This window comes from Asparagus officinalis, chromosome 4, assembly GCF_001876935.1.
Source record: "Asparagus officinalis chromosome 4, Aspof.V1, whole genome shotgun sequence".
In the NCBI taxonomy this organism is placed as follows: Eukaryota; Viridiplantae; Streptophyta; class Magnoliopsida; order Asparagales; family Asparagaceae; genus Asparagus; species Asparagus officinalis.
Window position 1 is genome coordinate 71,114,225 of NC_033797.1, and position 21,531 is coordinate 71,135,755.

Below are 21,531 nucleotides of genomic sequence, written 5' to 3' on the forward strand. Positions count from 1 at the left end.
GCCGACCCGCACGGACGTGGTGTTTTTTGGCGTTTTTGCTGAGTCTTTTGGTGTTTTTCCGATTTTTCGGGACTTGTATTCTCCACCGTTTTACATAATTGATCGCCTTGTTGACTTGTACGCTTCGTTGCGGGACTGATCATCAAACGCGTGTTGGTTGACGTGCGCGTATTGATCGATGCGCACGAACCGATTGATGCACGCGTGTTGATCGACATGCGTTGGTTGACGTGCGTGTGTTGATCGATGCGCACGATGACCGACGCGCACGAGTTGATTGACGCAAGTGAGCTACTTGGCGTTTGCCGTTGTGGTGGTTCGTTGTCGTGTCATCAACGGTTCGCCAGTTCGTTTCATGCGCTTTTCGGTGTCGGACAATCCTCTTCGACTCGGATAATAACATTCATCGCCTTCTCTTGGTCTTGAGCTGTATTCGGGGACCTATAGGTAATTTTTGTTCTAACAGGCGGGTAGTCGTTGTTGCTAGCAGTACCGTGGTCACTCTTGGTGCGATTAGATAACGTGGGCCACTTTGGTGCTTACCTAGCCGCGGTCACTTTGCTGGGCTACAGTTGCAGCGTGGTCGCTGTTGGTGCATATAGTAACCGGGGGGGGGGGGGGGGGGATTCTTGGTGCTAGCAGTAACCACGCACCATTTTTGCTACGTACCGTGGGGTCAACTTGGCTGTACAGTAATCGCGGGGCGGTAGCTTTGGCTGGCTACAGGTACGGCGAGGGTTGCTTGTTGCCACAGTAACCGCGGTCTCTTTGTGCTATAGTACGTGGGTTGGATACGCCCGACCCGCGCCGACGCGTTGTCGGGGGGTTCGTTCCCGTGAAAATGATCGAGACTACATATTCAGTATCATAGCAACAAAAATCCATGTCTTTTATGCATGGAAAATTTTATCCTGAAACTTAAGTAGGGATAAGTCAGCGCCTAACACGCGTTATCGGGTGGTTCGTTCCCGTGAAAATGACCGAGTCTACGTATTCAGTATCATAGCAACAAAAATCCATGCCTTTTATGCATGGGAAATTTTATCCCGAATCCTAAGCAGGGATAAGTCAATGCCTAATACAGGTTACCGGTTTAGTATTTCACCGATTGAAGAAGACATCAGAATCCATGTCTGGGGACTTTTATCCCTAATCCTAAGAAGGGATAAGTCAGCGCCTAACACGCGTTGTCGGGTGGTTCGTTCCCATGAAAACGATCGAGTCTACGTATTTAGTGTCGTAGCAACAAAAATCCATGCATTTTATGCATGGGGAATTTTATCCCAAAGCCTAAGTAGGGATAAGTCAGCGCCTAACACGCGTTGCCGGGTGGTTCGTTCCCGTGAAAACGATCGAGTCTACGTATTCAGTATCGTAGCAACAAAAATCCATGCCTTTTATGCATGGGCAATTTTATCCTGAATCCTGAGCAGACATAAGTCAACGCCTAATACGCGTTACCGGTTTAGTCTTTCACCGATTATAGAAGACACCAGAATCCAAGTCTGGGGATTTTTATCCCGAATTCTAAGAAGGGATAAGTCAGCGCCTAACACGCGTTGCCAGATAGTTTATTCCCATAAGAAAGATGGAGTCTATGTATTCGATATCGTAGCACTAAGAGAGTTAAATCTCCTAGCACAACGTCACATGCGGAACAGACTTAAATAATCCATATGTAAGCCCGATTCAAATGGTAATCGATAAAGACACGTCAAATCCGTTGAAGCCTGGGGATTTGCCAAAAATCCTAAGTCTACGTCTGATACACGTAGCTGTTTAGTCTTTTCACAAGAGAAAGACGAAGTCTACGTATTCAATAGCACTAAAAGAGTTAACTCTTTTAGTACAACGTTACGTGCGGAACGGACTTACACAATTCGCACGCTAGCCCGACTTAAACGGTAGTCGGTAAAGGCAGGATATCATTGGAAAACATGTGTCCTCAAGATGAATTTGGTTTATTCACACATGAAAAACAATAAAGAATTTTACCTTACTCAGTTTTAATGGGAACAACCAAATCAGAACAAGGCAGGATATCACTGACCTTCAATAGTGTGTTTCGAAGGTTCAAGATTTCTTCCTGGAAGTGCTCTGAATGAGAGGTCTAGGCACGAAAACCATACAAAACAATTGATGCTCTTAGTGAATGATAAGAAGCACATTCTAGAACAATAAAAGGTCACCAAGATATATAGCATATTTTCCTCCCCATAAGTACATTTCCATCCATTCCTCCCCAAACCCTTTTGCTTGACATCTAAAAATGAAATTCCAATCCAACACATCACATGTCTTTGCATAATCAAGTTTCCAATAAGATCCTTTCTTATTTCTTATTTTGATGATAATTAATCATTAATGATCTCTTGGGCTGTAATCGCACCATTAAAAAGCAGTCTATTCTTAATGAATCATGTTTGCACAGGGTTCATACTCATTTTATTTTACAAGTAGAAATCGGCATTGGGACTGTTTTATTTTAATAAAAATGTTCATTTGACAACATTTTCAACCTTAGTCTCAGGAAATTCAACTTTCTAACAAAGTTTCATATTGCTGAATTATACTTAGGAGCTGGATTCCACCAATTCTGCACACAGAGTTCAAAAACCTTAGATTGAAGCTAATTTTTTTTCAAACCTAAAACTCATTTTAAACTTTTAAGTCTTCTTTGACCTCCTAGCACACAGGAACATGATCTCATTAATATAAGGCTAGCATAAACCTTTTGACTAAACACATGAAATTTTTGTGCCCAATTCCAAATTATTTATAAAGGATCCTATCTAATCTAGCATGGAGGGGCATTCTGCTATCTCTTGATTTAAACTGCAGCTTAGATGTTCAAATTCTCAAAATCATAGCTACCAAATTCGAGCTTTCATTCGCAACCCAAAAAATTCACCAAAGAAAAGAAACATTACCTAGCTGATCCAGTTCAATAACTGCAACATAATCAAAGTCGGTTCTCATTATCCCATTCCCATCGACAACCCCGTACCTCACAGGTGGAGGAGGAGGAGGGCTCAGATCGGAGATGTTAAGAGGGTGTTTGTTTGCATGCAAGTGAAAGATGAAAGTGAGAAAGTTACTTTTATTTAACAATTAAGGTGTTTGTTTTCATGTAAGTGGTTATGAAAGTGAGATGTAAGAAAGTTGCCACATAAGATTTAATGCAATTTTGACTTCCCCTAAAAAAGTGGTGAAGTCACATAAAAGTGACAAAAAGGTAAGTAATTTAATTAAATGATTTTAATTATATTTTCTAATTAATCTTATTTTGCCACGTCATCTTCACATTGCACTTTCGATAATAATTTAATTTTTCAAACAAACATTGTATTTCACTTGCGTGCTGACATGGATGTAAAAGTCATTTGTAAAAAAAAAGTAACTTACATATTTTAAATTCACTTTCAGATTGCCAAACACCCCCTAAATGTGAGGTTAGCGTCGGAGGAGACGGCGATGGCCGCGGAGGAGGTAGTGGCAGGAGCAGAGGAGTTGAAGAAGACGAACTGATGGTATTCGCCGTCAGAAAAGTGCTTTCCGAGGTAGAAGGCGACAGCGGCGACCAAGAAGAGGACGGAGATGCAGAGGATCTGAGGAGTTCTGAGCAGATCGCCGTAATCGGCGATGAGCTTCATCGATGATCGATTGCTCGACCTGCTTCCAGTCGGCGAGGATGAGGGAGGAGAGGCGGTCGAGGCGGTTGAGGCCGGAGCGGCCAGAGCAAGCAAGGATAGGGGGTTTTGGGGAATTTTCTTCTCTTTTTCGCGAAAATAAATGGGGGAAATTTCCCTCCTATGTGCATTGGGAAAAGTACAATTTGTTGTAGTGATTAATTGCTGGGGATACATCTTACCCAATCAGTGCATCTTTAAATTGCGCTGGGGATACGTGTGGCAAGCAGGATCACCAATCCCTGTCCCGCTTTGGGTCTTTTACAATCAAACCCCCCTCCTCGATCTTGCGTCAACCGAATAGAATCCTCAGTATCTCATCTTCGAACTTCATTGCCCAGTATGATGATCAATTCACGTTTGATCCAAGAACCCAAGACTACCTTTTCTTTCAATGACTCGTTGCCATTACTAACGAAGATGATGATGAAGAAGAAGAAGAAGGATACGATATCCTTCCTCTATCGTAACGACGGCACCTTGAGAAGCAAAGGAAGGTCGGCAACAAAAGTAGATGGTAGTGGAAGAACGCGTTTGGCTCCTTCCAAAGTAACAAATCCTAGTTGTACCTCAACGGATCTTGACGAAGGAATTGGTATCATTAGATTCCTGAAAGGAAAGCATCTTTTTATCACTGGCGCAACTGGATTCTTCGCCAAAGGTGATTGGTTTCTTTTCATTATTAGCTAGTTTCATTTTGTGGTCTCATTTGGTTTCCTTTAACTGTTATTGTCTCCAGTTCTCATAGAGAAGATATTGAGGACAGTGCCCGAAGTTGGTAAGATACATCTCCTCATCAAAGCTAAGGACACGGATGCTGCAACGAATAGGCTAAAGACTGAGGTATGAAATAATCTTCAACAATAATTATTGGAGCTTGATACACTTGAATATTGGTTCTTTTATTATTCCTCTTTTTCCATGATTTTATCTAACTCTTCCATTTCAGATACTAGATGCCGAACTCTTCCGCTCCTTGCAAGAAATCCACGGAAAGAATTACGAGGACTTCATGTTAAGGAAGCTTATACCAGTTGTAGGGAATATCAAGGAAGCTCAAATGGGGATACAGGGAACACTAGCAAATGAGATTTCTGAAGGAGTGGATGTAATTGTGAACTCAGCAGCAAACACCACATTTGATGAGAGGTAAATACTCTTCCCATAACGATTGTTACCCGCCGAAATTAATTTACATTATGTTCCATGTTCCATCTGGGTGTGGAAAATATACGTATAGGTACGACGCAGCACTGGACATAAACACCATGGGGCCTTTTAGGGTGATGAGTTTTTCTAAGACGTGTAAAAGACTGAAGCTCTTTTTACATGTGTCTACAGGTGAGTACTGCACATGCATATAAATACATGTAAAAGTAACACCAAATGATTGTCATACTTCGTTGAGCGCTCGATCATACGCTTTATCTTATGACGACAGCATACGTGAACGGACGAAGGCGGGGCAGGGCACTGGAAAAGCCTTTCTGCATCGGAGACACCATCGCCCGAGAAGCTGTTTCTACGGATGTATCCATGCCGTATTTGGATATTGAAACGGAAATGAAGTTAGCTTTCGCTTCAGCCGGCCGTGTTACTTCTGATGCGTCTTTGATTAAGGAGATGAAAGATCTTGGTCTAGCAAGGTGCGTATAACTTATTTTAGGGCTAATTGCGCACGTGTGGATCCCCCGTAACATGGTGTTCTCAAACTTCATTACTATTGTAGTTTTATTTTGAAGGATAGACTTCCTGCATGAATTTTGTTTGATTCTTTTACCCTCAAATTTTTTTTTACCTATGCGCTTTTAGCCCGAGCTTTTTTTGGTTTTGTGTAACAGAGTCAAAAACTTTTATTCGTTGGGTCCATCTGCCAAAATGAAACTTGATGGATATAATTTCATGCATGAACATGATGCTACAGGGGCTCTCCGATAATAATTAACCCTTTATTATTTTATTTTATTAATTGTTATGTCGTCCTATTGAGAATAATCAATTTACGTCTCCATAATAAATTTCCCAATATGTACATGAAAATATTTAATTTAATAGGGCAAAATTGCATGGATGGCAAGATACATACGCGTTCACAAAAGCCATGGGGGAGATGATATTAAATAGCATGAGGGGAGATACCCCCGTCGTTATCGTCAGGCCCGGTGTCATTGAAAGCACCTTTAAAGAGCCTTTCTCTGGATGGATAGAAGGAAGTAGGTAAATCCATTATTAAAAAAAAAAAAAAAACTCTTATGATTTGGTTTTTGAAATTCACCGCTATCACTTATTTTCTTCCATGCGCACATGAGATACATGCACATATCGATGTTTGACATTTTTATTTCCTACTCTATTAAAGGATGATGGATCCACTCGTTCTCTACTATGGTAAAGGGAAGCTAGCCGGCTTTGTTGCTGATCCTAATGGTGTTCTTGATGTCGTAAGTTTAACTAACACTGATTCTTCGTAATTTCCCATTGTAGTTTCATCGGGTTAGAGATCTCTTTGGGTCAAAAGTTGATGTTTTCATTGCCTTGAATCTATTACAACTTTAATCGTTACAATAAACTCAAATGACTAAAAAAATTGATCTTTTTATAAGATCTCTTTTACAATGAAAATAAAAGATTACAACTCTTGTCAAACTACACACAGATCCTATTTATTAGTCTCTGTTTTGCGTGGGATCCTTGCCTGTGCCGGGGACATTGATATCCGTGGATCGTCGCGGATCAGATCTAGTTGACAGATTGAAAATCAAAGCTCTTACTTCACGAAGGAAGTATTCGCTGAAGTGGTAATCCTGACCAAGCGAGATTACGACTTTTCTCGGGATTTAAGACCAAGCTTAAATCCAGAGGAATATGGGGGAAAGGAGTTTCAGATCTCTCGAACTCACTTTTTGTTTATGGAGAAATTTCGCCAAGATCTGCTAAACCTCTAAAATTCGTTGGTTCGCTCTCAATTTTGACAGCACCTCGCCCTCTTGATCCCCCGATCCGAAGAAATGAGCACCCGAGCTCGTATTTATAGGCTTCGGTTGGGGGGTTTTTTGGATAAAAACGAGCGATTCCTCCTTATCTTCAGTTAATAACTGATTAACCATAGTATCAGATCAGTTGGAATGCCCAGGAACGAACAAATCTCGAGAGAATCCATGAAAATCAAAAAGAGTGTTTTTGGATCGAACCTGCGTCACCTGGTGGCTCGGAGCTGCCCAAGTCACCATTTGGTGGCTCAGCCCTAGGCCGAGCCATTGGCCCTGGTCGAGTTTATTTTGGTACGACTCGACCGCCAGCGGCTATTCTGGTTTTCCGGTTTTCTTGTTTTGTTGCGTTGTTTACGCATATTTTATCGTTTCGCTGACTAGTATGCTTGCTCGATTCGCTTCGTGTGTTTAGTGAACGCGCGAATCGCTTGACAGTGGTCGACGAGCGTGCAGGCCACTTGGTTTGTCGTTCCGGTGGTCGGTGAGCGTACAAGCTATTTGGCAGTGGTCAGTGAGTACGCGGGCCACTTAGAACTGACTGATGAGCGTGCAGGCCACTTAGAGGTGGCCGATGAACACGCGGGCCACTTGGTTTGCTATTTTGATGACTGATTAGCGTGCGGGCCACTTGGTGGTGGCCGGTGAGCACGCGGGCCACCTGGCATTGGCCGTTCTGGTACTTCGTCGCCACGTCATTAACGTTTCGCCGATTCGCTTCATGTGCTTGTCGGCGTCAGATGATCCTCTTTGACTCGGACAATCCCCTTCGACTTGGATAATGGTGTTCATCGTCTTCTGTTTGTCTCGAGCTATGTACGGACACCTACAGGTATTTTTAGATGCCTAAAGATACCCCCTCCAAAGTATTTTAGACTCATTCTTTTATAGAGGAGTCTAAAATGCTTAGGATATGATAGCCCCCACCTTCAGTCAGTGTCAAAGGACCTGTAGCTGGCTTTAATTCTTAACTTCTTCAGCCTTCAGTCTATTTAGTGTTTTGTTGAATAGATGAAGTTCTTCCGACGCTACGTTTATCGTCTAACCGTTGTTGAAATCTTGAACTGAAGTTGATGCGTAAGTTTATGAACTTAGCTCTTGTCATTGAGTTGACTTTGAACTGATTATCTTCGTCGAGAATTCATATATGAATGTGATTGAACTCCCTAGAATCATCCTCTAACCTGGAATCTTTCCTTAGCCTTATTTTGACGAAATCATCGACACGTTGACCGACATCGACCTTCACGTTGACCGGCATTAACCTTTGCTGTAATACCCTAACCGGCCTTAACATAGTTTATACTCCTACGTTTGCTGGAGTTTACACAGTTTAAGCTCTTAAGGCATTAGAGCATGGCGATCCTAAATATTAGGGCTACTGGACCAACTGTTAAAGCTGATTCATCTGTATATATGAATGTTGTCGGATCCTCAAGTCATGAGACCAACTAATAGATCTGGTACGTTATTGACTCTCATATTTATAGGATTTTTAGCAAACCCTCAGCCATCAACGGGTTCGATGAGCCTTTACCGACTACCGTTTGAGTCAGGCTAGCATGCAGATTGTTTAAGTCCGTTCCGCATGTAACGTTATGCTAAGAGAGTTAACTCCCTTAGTGCTATGATATTAAATACGTAGACTTCGTCTTTCTCACGGGAATAGACTACCCGACGACTTATGTTAGACGTACACTTAGGATTTTTGGCAAACCCTCAGCCTTCAACGGACTTGACGTGCCTTTACCGACTATCGTTCGAGTTGGACTAGTATGCAGATTGTTTAAGTCTGTTCTACATGTAACGTTATGCTAAGAGAGTTAACTCTCTTAGTGCTATGATATTGAATATGTAGACTTCATCTTTATTATGGGAATAGACTTTCCGGCAATACGTGTTAGGCGCTGACTCATCCTTACTTAGGATTCAGGATAAAAATCCCCAAACTCAGATTCTGGTGTCTTCTTCAATTGGTGAAAGATTAAACCGACAATGCGTGTTAGGCATGGGTTTATCTCTATTTAGGAGTCGAGATAAAGTTCTCCACGCGTGTAAGGCATGGATTTTGGCGTTATGAATAACAACCTGCCATAATATTGAATATGTGGGATTTTGTCCTTTTTACGGCAAAAGACTAACCGACAACGCATGTTAGGCATTGACTTATCCCTACTTATGCTTCGGGATAAAAGTCTCCAGACTTGGATTCTGGTGTCTTCTTCAATCAGTGAAAGACTAAACCGGCAATACGTGTTAGGCACTGACTTATCCATACTTAGGCTTCGGGATAAAATTCTCCGCACGTGTAAGGTACGGATTTTGGTGTTATTAATAACAACCTGCCACAACGTCAAATATGTAGGCTTTATTTCTCTTTACGATCAGGAACTAACTGGCAACGCGTGTTAGGCACTGACTTATCCCATCTTCGGCTTCGAGACAAATTCCAAAGACTTGGATTCTGGTAACTCTTTCAATCGGTGAAAGACTAAACCGGCAACCCATGTTAGGCGTTGACTTATCCTTACTTAGGATTCATGATAAAATTCCTCGCGCGTGTAAAGCAGGGATTTTAGGAGTTATACTGTTGAAATATTATGTCTTCTCTTGGGGCAAAGACGAACCTGATGCAGGAGAGGATGAATTTTATATTCTATCTTCCAAAGCTAAAGAAGAAGAATTTTATATTCTATCTCCAGTTGCCAACGGAAACTCAAAGTGGGATCTCCACTTCCAGAATCCGGGAAGGTGAAACTAAGAGTGAGATCTCCACTCCGAGAATCGAAAAGATTCGGATAATCCTAACCGTCGAAATGTTTGATTACCAAACTAAATGTGGGTTTCTCGTTTATCGAGAGTGAATTGTGGTTTTGGCTCTAACTGCAGGGGAAGACAGAGTCTGTAAGCAACTTTGTCAAGAGGTTCAGGAATCGATCGCTGCATACACGTGATCAAGTTTCTGAGGCCACTCTTATTGAGATGTGTCGGAACAATCTCTCCATCGACACCCTATCTAATATGGGCACAGTCGTAGCTCGCTCGTGGAAAGACTTAATCCGCCTGTTCGCGGGAAAAATCGTTGCTTTCTTCATTAATGATTCCATTGTACACTCTTGTAATAGTTTATCGATTACAAAGATCCGGTCTTTTTATAAGATCCGGTTACAACGAAAATCAAATTAAAAAGAAATGAAAATTACAACTTTGTTTCCTTGTTTGTCGAACGAATCACGATCTCCTGTTTTGCGGTCACTCGCTTGCGTGGGTTGTTTGCCTGCGCCGGAGTTGTTTGCCGTGGACCACCGCGAGATCTAGATCCGGTCAGATCTGAGCAGTACGACGGGTATTATTCCACGAAGGAAATAATAGCCGGGGAGGATTGATTCACCAAGGAAACAATCGTCCAAATCTCGGGATCTAAGACCAAGCTTAGATCCGGAGTATGTCTGCGTAGATCTGAGATCCGGTCCTCTCGAACACCTGCCTTTTTTGGCGTTGGCGATCGCTGAGCACCAGATCTGAAGGAGTGAGTCCCCGAAGTTCCAAAGCTCCAATCTTTTTTAAGTCTCGAGTCTCCAATCCAGCAGGGCTTCGCCTCTCTCCAAAATTTCCAACCTTTCAAAATGAAGAACCCCTTGGCCTATTTATAGGCTCTCGTCACTGTGCCCGTGCCCGTGTGCACGTGTGGCCAGAACTCAAGCCGTCGGCCACCTCAAGGTGGCTCGGCTCATGCCGAGCCACCCTGAGGTGGCTCGGCCACCCCAGGGGGTGGCTCGGCCTTGGCCGAGCCACCCTGAGGTGGCTCGGCCTCTTGATTCGATCGTGATCCATCCGAGTTCGCTCTTGTTTGGATGACTCGGTGATTCCCCGAAACCGTTGGTTGGATTCCGCATGCGAGTGGATGCATTCCGATACTTGAGTGCGATTTGTTGACTTCGTCGCCTCGTTAACCTGCTCCATCGCGTATAGCTTGGCTTCGGCGTTTGCGGGCTAAAGGTCTTGCTTGGATACGTCGCCCGATGGTCCTTTTGTTGAATCGGCGTTGTCGAGCTACTCAAGGGACCTATAGGCAATTTTATACGCCTACACCGCCAAGGAGAACAAGTCGAGAGCATGCTCGAGCGTATGGATGCTGAAGAGCCATGTGGATTTGAAGGAGATGATGACCAAAGAAATTTCACTTTGGTAGTGGAAACCACTTCCCCTCTTGATGCCTTCTAAGAATGAGAGGTCCACTTTCTGGATGATCAAACCTTCTCACAGTCCGGTGCATTCCAAATCTTCCACTTGGTCAAACCTTCCTACAGTTAGGACCAAAGCCAAACTCCCTCGTCGATCGTTTCTAATAAGACGGCGGGTCTCCTAAACTATCAAGTTAACTGTTACCTCTGATAGCCATTTCTCCATTAGTTTTGTTTAACTGGACGATGGATCTGGTAAGACTATCAAGTTAACCATTATCTCTGATAGTCTTCTTCAAATTTCCCCAGTCGATCCTCTCCAAAAGGACTATAGGACCACTCCCACTGTCATGTTAACAGTCACCTCTGACAAATCGACTTATCAGTCCTCTTCAATAGGATGGTAAGTCCACAGAGTTGCTCAAATCATAACAAACTCCCACTGTCATGTTAACACTACACCTCTGACAAAATTAACTTACCAATCATCTTCAATGGGATGGTAGATCCTCAAAGTCGTTCCGATCGCAACAATCTCTATCATGTTAACATCACACCTCTGACCAGAATCTACTTACCGACTCTCTTCAATGGAGCGGTAGGTCCAAAAAATCGCTCCAATCGCGACAATTCCTATCAGGTTAACGATCACCTCTGATAGCCGATACCGTCATTCCTACAAATGGCGTTGTCCGATCAGTCGTCACACTCATACGTCCCTGAATGACCTGATCCATTCTGAGCAATCTAATATCCTTAGAACAATCGATGGGTAGTAGCCTACCATGCGATGGCTCCTATAACAAGCAATCGTCACACTCACACGTCCCTGAACGATTTAGTTCCCCCAGCACCGTTTTTTTTCACAAAAGGCATTGTTGTTTGATAATGGCCTACCAAGCGGTGTGCCTTTATCCAAGTAGTGGTCTACCATGCGATGTGCCGCTATTTCGGGTTCGTCTTTGCCCCAAGAGAAGACAAATCAGGGTTCGTCTTTGCCCCAAGAGAAGACAAATTCGGGTTCTTCTTTGCCCCAAGAGAAGACCAATCACGGTTCGTCTTTGCCCCAAGAGAAGACAAGTTAGGGTTCGTCTTTGCTCCAAGAGAAGACAAATTAGGGTTCATCTTTGCCCTAAGAGAATACGAGCTTCTCCTCCAGACTCCAACATGTATATGAGTATAAACTGTTCCCTTCCTCCAACTGGTGCACGAGGTTAAACTGCACCCTTAAACTCCCACGAGTGCATGAGTCTAAACTAGTGCTCACAGACTCCAACGGGTATACTAGTATAAACTGTTCCCTTTCCTCCAACCACCGGTGCACGAGGTTAAACTGCCCCTTTAAACTCTCACGAGTACATGAGTCTAAACTGGTGCTCACAGACTCTAACGGGTATACGAGTATAAACTGTTTCCTTTTCTCCAACCGGTGCACGAGGTTAAACTGCCCCCCTTAAACTCCCATGAGTGCATGAGTCTAAACTGGTGCTCACAGACTCCAACGGGTATACGAGTATAAACTGTTCCCTTTCCTCCAACCGGTACACAAGGTTAAACTGCCCCCTTAAACTCCCACGAGTGCATGAGTCTAAACTGGTGCTCATAGACTCCAACGGGTATACGAGTATAAACTGTTCCCTTTTCTCCAACCGGTATACGAGGTTAAACTGCCCTTTTATACTCCCACTGGTGCAAGAGTCTAAACTGCCCTCTTAACCTCCAATTGGTACACGAGGAAAAACTGTTCCCTTTCCTCCAATCGGTGTACGAGGCTAAACTGCTTCTTTCCTCCAACTGGTGCATGAGGCTAAATTGCTCCCTTTCCTCTAACCGGTGCACGAGGTTAAACTGCCCCCTTAAACTCTCACGAGTGCATGAGTCTAAGCTGGTGCTCGTAGACTCCAATGGGTATACGAGTATAAACTATTCCCTTTCCTCCAACCGGTGCACGAGGTTAAACTGCCCCCTTATGCTCCTACTGGTGCAAGAGTCTAAACTGCCCCCTTAACCTCCAATTGGTACACAAGGCTAAATTGTTCACTTTCCTCCAATCGATGCACGAGGCTAAACTGTTCCTTTCCCCTAACTGGTGCATGAGGCTAAATTGCTCCCTAACCTCCAACCGGTGCACGAGGTGAAACTGCCCCTATCCTCCAACCGGTGTACGAGGCTAAACTGCTCCTTTCCTCCGACTGGTACACGAGGTTAAATTGCTCCCTACGTCCAAACGCCTCAAATGACTAAGGATAGAGGAGAAATCTTAGCATTGAGCCTAAGAGATGCTTCTCGACAACTTACCATGCTAAGGGCAAGAGCATGGCTAGTCCAACTCAAACGGCAGTTGGTAAAGACAAATGAAGTCCGTTGATAGCTGAGGGTTTGCTAAAATTCCTAATTCAATCTTGCCGAGTTCGATTGGAAGGTTCCTCGCTCCATCTGAGCAGTGATCACTTTACAGGTCTTCATATACAAAGTATTTCAGACTCCATCCGGCCTGATTCGGGTCTGAAAACTTTGGAAGGGGTTTTGTAGGTAATAAAAATTACCTTTATCCCTATCAGAGAAGTTCAGAACAAGACTGCTAAAACCTCATCCGAAAGAGCAAAAAAGGGAAAAACGCTGATATCTCTCAAACTATAAGGAATTTGGCGAAACGGAGGCGGCAAACCCCTTTTCGTGGTTTGGTTGGCTCCGTCTCGTTGAGATAGTCTATTTTCATATATAATTCGTTAAATTCCGACTTACGGGTTGAAAGTTATGGCCTATTCTTCAAAGCATGTTTAGTAGCTCGCCTAAAGGCTGAAGCTCGCCTGTAAAGGCTGAAGCTCGCCTGCAAAGAAGTCCGTCTGTAAGGATAGAGCTCGCCTAACAGCATTGAAGCTCGCCTGAATGAGATTCACCTGCACAGCTCGCCTGCACAGCTTCTCCTGCACAGCCTTGCCTGCACATTGAACCAAGCTCGCTTGAAGACTGCAACTCGCCTGCTTGACCCAGGCTCGCCTGAAGGCCTAGCTCGCCTGATAGCTCGAAGCTTGCCTATTTGTCCGATTCGCCGGCACGAAGGTTCGAGCTCACCTGAAGGCCAAGCTCGCCTGACAGCCTGCACCTCGCTTGCGCGGACTAAGCTCGCCTAACAACTAGAAACCCGCCAGCATTGTCAGCTGCCCACTTGGAGTATGGGAATAGTCACATCAGTGATCAAATCCCACAACCAGCTGGCCGGGTCAATGGTATGGGTATTTTTTGAAGATGCCTTGGCTGCAAGCTAACAGGAGCAATAATGATGTTGAAGCGAGCAAGGAGAGCAGCTTCGAACTTTAGGCGCTTGCGTCGATTGAAGTATTTCAGTATGAGTGCTTGTTCCCACTTAGAGTATGATAACAGTCATGTCAGTTGTCAAATCCTACGAATCAAGGGAGAAAGCATGGCGCTCCTCAGCTAGCAAGAATAGGGCAGCTGACAGGACCCCCTAAGTGGTCACATCCTACAGCTAGGGCGGCTGGCTCCCTCACCCCTACTAGTGGTCAAATCCCATAAATCAAGGGGTGACCCATGCCATCCCTTACCTATTTAAAGCCACTTTCAGCCAACATGAAAGAGGTTGATTAGCTGCTGCTTGCTTGGCTGGCTAATCTATTTAAAGCCACTTTCAGCCAACATGAAAGAGGTTGATTAGCTGCTGCTTGCTTGGCTGGCTAATCTTTCAAATGTTGAACCTTGGCTCATTTGCTAAAAGCTCCCTCATTTGAAGAGACTCGTCTGAACTCTCAGACTTGAGGCTCTTAGGCTCTTTACAAGCTCTTGCATGGTAGCTATCTCCAAGCGGTCAGTCGACAAGCCTAAGCCCCCGTTTGGCCTCGGGTATAGTCGAACTCGATCAGCACAAGCTTCTACTGCGTACTGAAGCTTGCCTGCAACTTTAATCGGATCGTCCAAGGGAAGCAGACTCGGTGCGAGAACCGAGCGAGGCGTCCTATCGCTACCAAAGTTCCCACGTTAAACAAGGAGGGTCTTCCCTCCGCTTCTGTTGTAATTTCGATTCATTAGTTTGTAATAAGCTATTCTTATCAATACAAACGAAATACCTGTTTCGGGAGATCAAAATTCATACCTACAAAGGTTTGGATGCTATTTTTAAGTGTAAAGCAAGCCTTAGTAGGATGAAGAACCCTCCTGTGGTACGCACAGTACTTTGGATCCAAAGTATTGTCAGCTTCCTCCTGATCTGCGATAGGTGGTAGCTTGATCTTATTATTTTCAAGGAGGGATTCGAAAATGGCTGGAATGTCTTCGTCCTTGAAGGAGTACTCTTTTTGGAGTCTTGGATCTTAAGTCTTTTGCTATCTTCGGGGTTGTTATTGTGACGTTTGATTAACGTCAACAACTACTGCATGTGCCTTCGCCTTACCACGGGAGATGAAGTTCGAGTTCGGAGGATTAGCCGTCGGTTGGCTCCTCTCGGCCTTCTTCCTTCTGAGGAAGCATTCGGCCCACTTTCTGTATATCTTCAACTCTTTTCATGTATTGAAGGGTGCTACTCCCATAACTTTCAACACGTCCAAAGAGAGGTTGTTATGACAAGTTTGGAGGATGAATTCCTCTATGATTGGATCTTAGCAGTTCATCATCTTATTCCAAAAGCGCTTGATGAAGTCGTTGATTGTCTCGTCGTCTTCTTGTTTCTCATCAAAGAGTGTCCTGATTGACACCTTTGCGTCATCATCAAAGAAGTGAGTGAGGAATAGGCTCTCCAGGTCTTCCTAGTTGTTGATACTTTCGGGTTTGACGGTAGTACTAATTGAAGGCAGGTCCACGAAGGATGCTAATGAATGACTACACCATCAGGGCTTCATTACCGGAGATCATGCCCAAGTAGAACTTGTAGTAGATCAGATGCTGAGTGGGTGAGCCCTTCCCGTCGAACGGCGTGAAGTTGATCAGGTTGAACTTCACCGGGTATAGGATCGAATCCCACTCGCTTGGGTAAGGACACAGAATATCGATCTTCTTCACCTCTCGAGCAGACATCAGAGCGTTTATTTTGCTCTCGAGACCCTTCATCTTCTCGTCCTCGTCTTTATCATGCTTTGGATGATTTCTAAGAGGAGCAACGTGGACACCCCCAGTATTGTCATCTTCGGTGGGACCACCTCCAGCGTCGTTACCTTTAGTAGGGCCACCTCTAATTTTTTGATCAACAGGAGGGTTATCTGCATCAAGGTGTTTGTCCATGTCTGAATCGTCACCTATCCGGTAAGCATTAGTGTGGCGACTAGATTCACCAATTGGATTAGACAATGCTCGAATCTATTGGCCATGCTGATCCCTCATCCGCAGCATAGCCATTTCTATTTCAAACTTAAAGTTCTCTTTTTTGCTTGGCTAGAGCATCCTCAACCATTTTGGCTACTTCTTTGGTGTTAATCATAAACACTTCACGGGATTATCCCGAACTGGATACCGTTTTGTCAGAAGCAACTGTAAAGTTAGCATCTGATACTTCATCATCCGAGGATAATCCCCTCTGCATTCTCTAATAATCCCTACGTCTAGTAGTCCTTGCGTGTAGCCGAGTTAGACGATGCGATATGAGAGGGTCATAACTAGAAGGTCGAGCTGACTTTCCTTTATCAGCCATGTTAATTATGACTTCTGGAAGTTTGTCACCTTGAACGGTCGATCGTTTCTTACGGAAATGCTTTGGCTTGGACTTAGTCATTCCGTTAGAGATCCTCTTAAATACCGAGACCCTCTGCGAAGTGGTCTTGGGGCAGTTACATGTTGATAATACTGCCCTGATTATCTTGGTACACAGATAATGAAAGTCCATCTTCCAGGAATCTCTCTTTCGAGATCTGTTCGTACCCCCAGCCAAATAGTATAACTCATCGGCATGATGACCGGAGAAATCTATCATGTATTGGCACGACTTTTCAGGTATAACGTCGTCATCTGACGAACACGTTTCCTTCTGAGGACTTGTTGTCTTGATGGTGTTCTCAAGAGTCACACATTTGGAGCCACGCTTTTGTGAGCACGGGACCTTAACGGGTTCTTGGATACTGACTTGCAGTCCGAGGCTATCAGTTACAGGAGTTTTTCCATTATAGAAAGGCTGTGATTTATCACGAGGGTGTGTGCGACCCCTAGCTCGAGTAGTTACTCAGGGTTCAGTCACCGGACCCAAGCGTTCTTTGATCGGAACTTTGTCTCGATCCTCATGCAAAGGACCAAGGTGATCTGCCATCCTCATCTTGAATCAGGACAAGTTCACGCCGCCGTGGGGCTCTACCGAAGGTGTGTGATTCATCGGGACAGAAACAGGGGCTGTCGGAGGCGAACCGAGTGCGAACCGAACCGAACCGGGTGCGAACCAAACCGAACCGGGTGCGAACCAGTACAAACCACCACTTGGTGGCTCAGCCTTGGCCGAGCCACCAATTGGTGGCTCGGTTTTGGCCAAGCCACCAGATGGTGGTTCATGCATTCCGGCAGTTCCGTGCGCTGTTTGACTTTTTATCTACGCCGTTTCAGACATTGGTTTTCAGACTTGATGTGGTTTAGGTGGCTTCTTGATCACCTCTTTTCGCTTCAACTTCTGCGCTTCTTGCATGAGAATCTGTGCGTGCGCAATCAAGGCGTTGTGCTTCTGAATGCGCTCCTCGAGGGTTGAGCAGGTTCATTTTACTTGGATCCATTCATTCGCTGTTGGTTTAGAGAAGAGGACATCTATTTGCTACTAGAGCACTCGGTGCCTTCTGAGTTTTAGATCCGCCTCATAGCAGATCCCGTCAAAAGGCTCCAAAGCCTTGGTGAATTGGTGCGCGAGGCGTTGGCGCTACATTTGGTAAGCTCTTTTCGATAAATTTGGCGCAGCTACAGCGGCTATCTTCTTGATTGAGGAGGAGTCCAAATCTACAGATCCGACTTCTTTGGAGGCCGGAGGGGCATTGTAAGGCGAGATGACAGCAGTAACAAGGGCCTTGATCTTCCCGCGCTTGCGAGGGACGGAGGATCTGGAGGAGGAGGGCGAAAAATACTCCTCGAACTTTAGTTGGTCGAATTCGTACTCGACTTCTTCGTAAACCGGGATCTGGATCCGTGGTTGCGGCACGACAACTTTGGCAGCGAAGCTGTTGGCTCCCACTGTGATCGTCAGCGTGTTTGGGTCAAAAGTTGATGTTTTCATTGCCTTGAATCTATTACAACTTTAATCGTTACAATAAACTCAAATGAATAAAAAAATTGATCTTTTTATAAGATCTCTTTTACAATGAAAATGAAAGATTACAACTCTTGTCAAACTACACACAGATCCTATTTATTAGTCTCTGTTTTGCATGGGATCTTTGCCTGTGCCAGGGACGTTGATATCCGTGGACCGTCGCGGATCAGATCCGGTTGACAGATTGAAAATCAAAGCTCCTACTTCACGAAGGAAGTATTCGCTGAAGTGGTAATCCCGACCCAGCGAGATTACGACTCTTGTCGGGATTTAAGACCAAGCTTAAATCCGAAGGAATATGGGGGAAGGGGTTTCAGATCTCTTGAACTCTCTTTTTGTTTATGGAGAAACTTCGCCAAGATCTGCTAACCCTCTAAAATTCATGGCTTCACTCTTAATTTTGACAACATCTCACCCTCTTGATCTCCCCGATCTGGAGAAATGAGCACTCGAGCTCGTATTTATAGGCTTCGGTTGGGGGTTTTTGAATAAAAATGAGGGATTCATCCTTATCTTAAGTTAATAACTGCTTAACCATAGTATCAGATCAGTTGGAATGCTCCGGAATGAACAAATCCCAAGAGAATCCGTGACAACCGAAAAAGAGTGTTTTTGGATGAAACCTACGCGCGAGCCACTGCCTGGTGGCTCAGCCCTGGCCGAGCCACTGGCCCTGGCCGAGTCCATTTTGGTACGAGCCGAGCCACTGGCCCTGGCCGAGTCCATTTTGGTACGACTCGGCCGCTAGAAGCTATTCTGGTTTTCCGGTTTTCTTATTTTGTTGCGTTGTTTACACGTATTTTGTCGTTTCGTTGACTGGTATGCTTGCTCGATTCACTTCATGTGTTTTGTGAACGTGCGAATCGCTTGACGGTTGCCGACGAGCGTGCAGGCTACTTGGTTTGTTGTTCCGGTGGCCGGTGAGCGTACGGGCCATTTGGCGGTGGCCACTGGCTGATGAGCGCGCGGGCCACTTAGAGGTGGCCGGTGAACACGCGGGTCACTTGGTTTACCATTTGTTGGCTGATTAGCATGCGGGCTCCTTGGTGGTTGCCGGTGAGCACGCGTGCCACCTGGCGTTGGCCGTTCTGGTCTTCTCTTTGTCTCGAGTTGTGTGCGGACACCTATAGGCATTTTTAGACGCCTACAAGTTCTATCACGCATAGGAGCTTGAGCCTATCATGTTTTCAGTTTGTCTCCTTTTTCGGACTGTGTCGAGCCGGGGAAGCTAGGCTAGGTTAGAACAGAGTTGTTTGGTTACTCTATACAAGGTTTCTATAGGTAAGGCAGATTAGAATATTAGATTTATGGAGCCTTTTAACGGGTAGGGTTGAAGGATATTGGTTATCTTGATTAATAAAGAAAGTTGGTACTTCTAGCAATATCTGTGATCTTCTCTGTTGCCTTCGGGTAACTAAAGTTCCAATAGTAGAAAACTGAGGATCCTAAACGGAAATTTCTGTCTAGAATACTTTGAAAATATTGAATTTAGAAACTTTGGTGATCCTAAAAACTCTTAGTATTGGTATAGGTTCCAGCTGACATGGTCGTGAATGCAACATTGGCAGCTATGGCTAAGCACGGGCAGAGCATTGATGCTGGGATACACACATACCATGTTGTTTCATCCTGTTCGAACCCACTTTTCTTCAAGGACCTTGCAAGGTCTATATACGAGCACTTCGATGCTTCTCCTTGTTCCGATTCCAAAGGGAGGCCTATAATAACCCAATCAATGAAGCTGTTCACAGATGTCGATAAATTTTCAACCTATATCTTGAGTGACATTGTTCAAAAGGGTGAAAAGTTACCTCAAAGAATGAAGAATATGCTCACGAAATATGCTGAGCAATTCAATTATTTAGCTACTTTATATGCGCCTTACACGCTTTATGGTGGAAGGTGAGTTTTCTGCACCTGCAAACTGATTAAGGAAATATCATTCTCTACTGTTTCAATATGCATTCAGACATTTGATAACAGGTATCTAAATCCGTTAGTAAGTTTCTTATGATTTTGTACCAGGTTTGATGACACAAATACGCAAAAGCTTATGCAAGAGATGTCCAAAGAGGAGATGCAGAGCTTTGATTTTGATGTGGGAGGCATTTCTTGGGCTGATTTCATTGCTAATGTCCATATCCCTGGATTAAGAAGATATGTTTTGAAGGAAATAGGAATAAATGTTTCTGATACTGAAAAAATAATTGTTTGAATGTTTGTCTTTCACAATTTCCAAGTCCCTTGTATTCAAACGAAGGGAAGAAGAAACTATCAGCTATGAATAAAAACATGTAATCAAGATGAATTATCTTTTTATCATATATGATAATATATGTCTTTGCCTTCTTGGATTATTCTCTATCTTACTTATATACAGCATATCCTGAATGAATGTATATGAAAAAAAGTTTATTTCCATCTTATTTCCTTGTAAAAGCATTTATACTCTTTCCTAAAAAAATTTCAACGTGGTTCCATTGAATTAGTTCTAATTTTTTCCAAGTGATTCATTTAAGTCAGGTCTCTGAAGATCTCGATGTGGATCCACTAATATGCCCCAGACATGAGCTCTCAACATGGAGAGGATCCGAAGCCTAATAAAATCTAGGGAAAATCATCTTTTAACCCAAAGTTTTACCCCCACTTATTTAAAAACCCATCCACTTTTCTAAACATTAATAAACCCATTGTACCCATATGACTTATTTTTAAACCTAATTCTATTATACCTCTCCATCTTTATACTGTATTTTACCCAAATTTGAAAAACCCAATACTACCCTTTCTCTCTTCTTCTCCCTTTCTCTCTTCTTCTGATCACCGCTAACAGCAGAGCATCAATGCGATAATGGCAGGAGAAAACGGCGGGCTGCTCTCCCACTTCACCAACTCCCAATTTGGTACTCATCTTCAATTACTCTCTCCTTCTCTCTCTCCTCCATTAATTTCCCCTCTCTTCTTGAGCAATCTCTCTCCTCCATTAATATTTATCCTCATAGATGACACTAATCCTACATCAATAGCTTGTTAACATTTTGAAAATTTTAGGTTTTCCAATACTGTATGTTTTCCAATACTATATGCTAACTTTTGAAATTTTGGGTTTTTTTGGCAATAGCTTGTTAAAGATGTATTGTTCTTATAAATTGATGGATTCTTATCAAGCTTATGCTTCATGAAATGGTATGTGCATAACAATTTTGCTCATATATATCTATGTTTTGATGACTAGGTTGATGCACAGAAGGTGTTTGATGGAATGACAAAATGGATGTAGTTATTTGGACCACAACGATTAGCGGTTATGCCATATTGCTATTGGTTGAGGAGGCAATAGAGGTGTTTGATGAAAAGTCTAAGAGAAGTTTGGTTTTGTGGGCCGCCATGATCTTAGCCCATCGGTATGCCTTCCTACGCCCTCCGGATGCACCTCACCATTTTCT

General features: G+C 43.8%; 1 protein-coding gene across 1 annotated transcript; it reads left to right on the plus strand.

Moving 5' to 3' along the window:
• LOC109837696 (fatty acyl-CoA reductase 2-like) lies at positions 3,943-20,409 on the plus strand. The gene is made up of 9 exons (XM_020406028.1): positions 3,943-4,350; positions 4,429-4,532; positions 4,639-4,838; positions 4,930-5,030; positions 5,131-5,335; positions 5,745-5,906; positions 6,049-6,130; positions 19,617-19,987; positions 20,111-20,409. The coding sequence occupies exons 1-9, from the start codon at positions 4,032-4,034 to the stop codon at positions 20,298-20,300; spliced, it is 1,734 nt and encodes a 577-aa protein (XP_020261617.1). The 5' UTR covers positions 3,943-4,031; the 3' UTR covers positions 20,301-20,409.

Bases quoted from the DNA above. Each gene is read 5' to 3' on its own strand.
- LOC109837696 (XM_020406028.1), top strand. From the start codon at position 4,032: ATGATGATCAATTCACGTTTGATCCAAGAACCCAAGACTACCTTTTCT. The intron at 5,031-5,130 runs GTGAGTACTGCA...TTATGACGACAG, and splicing joins CTTTTTACATGTGTCTACAG to CATACGTGAACGGACGAAGG. The intron at 6,131-19,616 runs GTAAGTTTAACT...GTATTGGTATAG, and splicing joins CTAATGGTGTTCTTGATGTC to GTTCCAGCTGACATGGTCGT.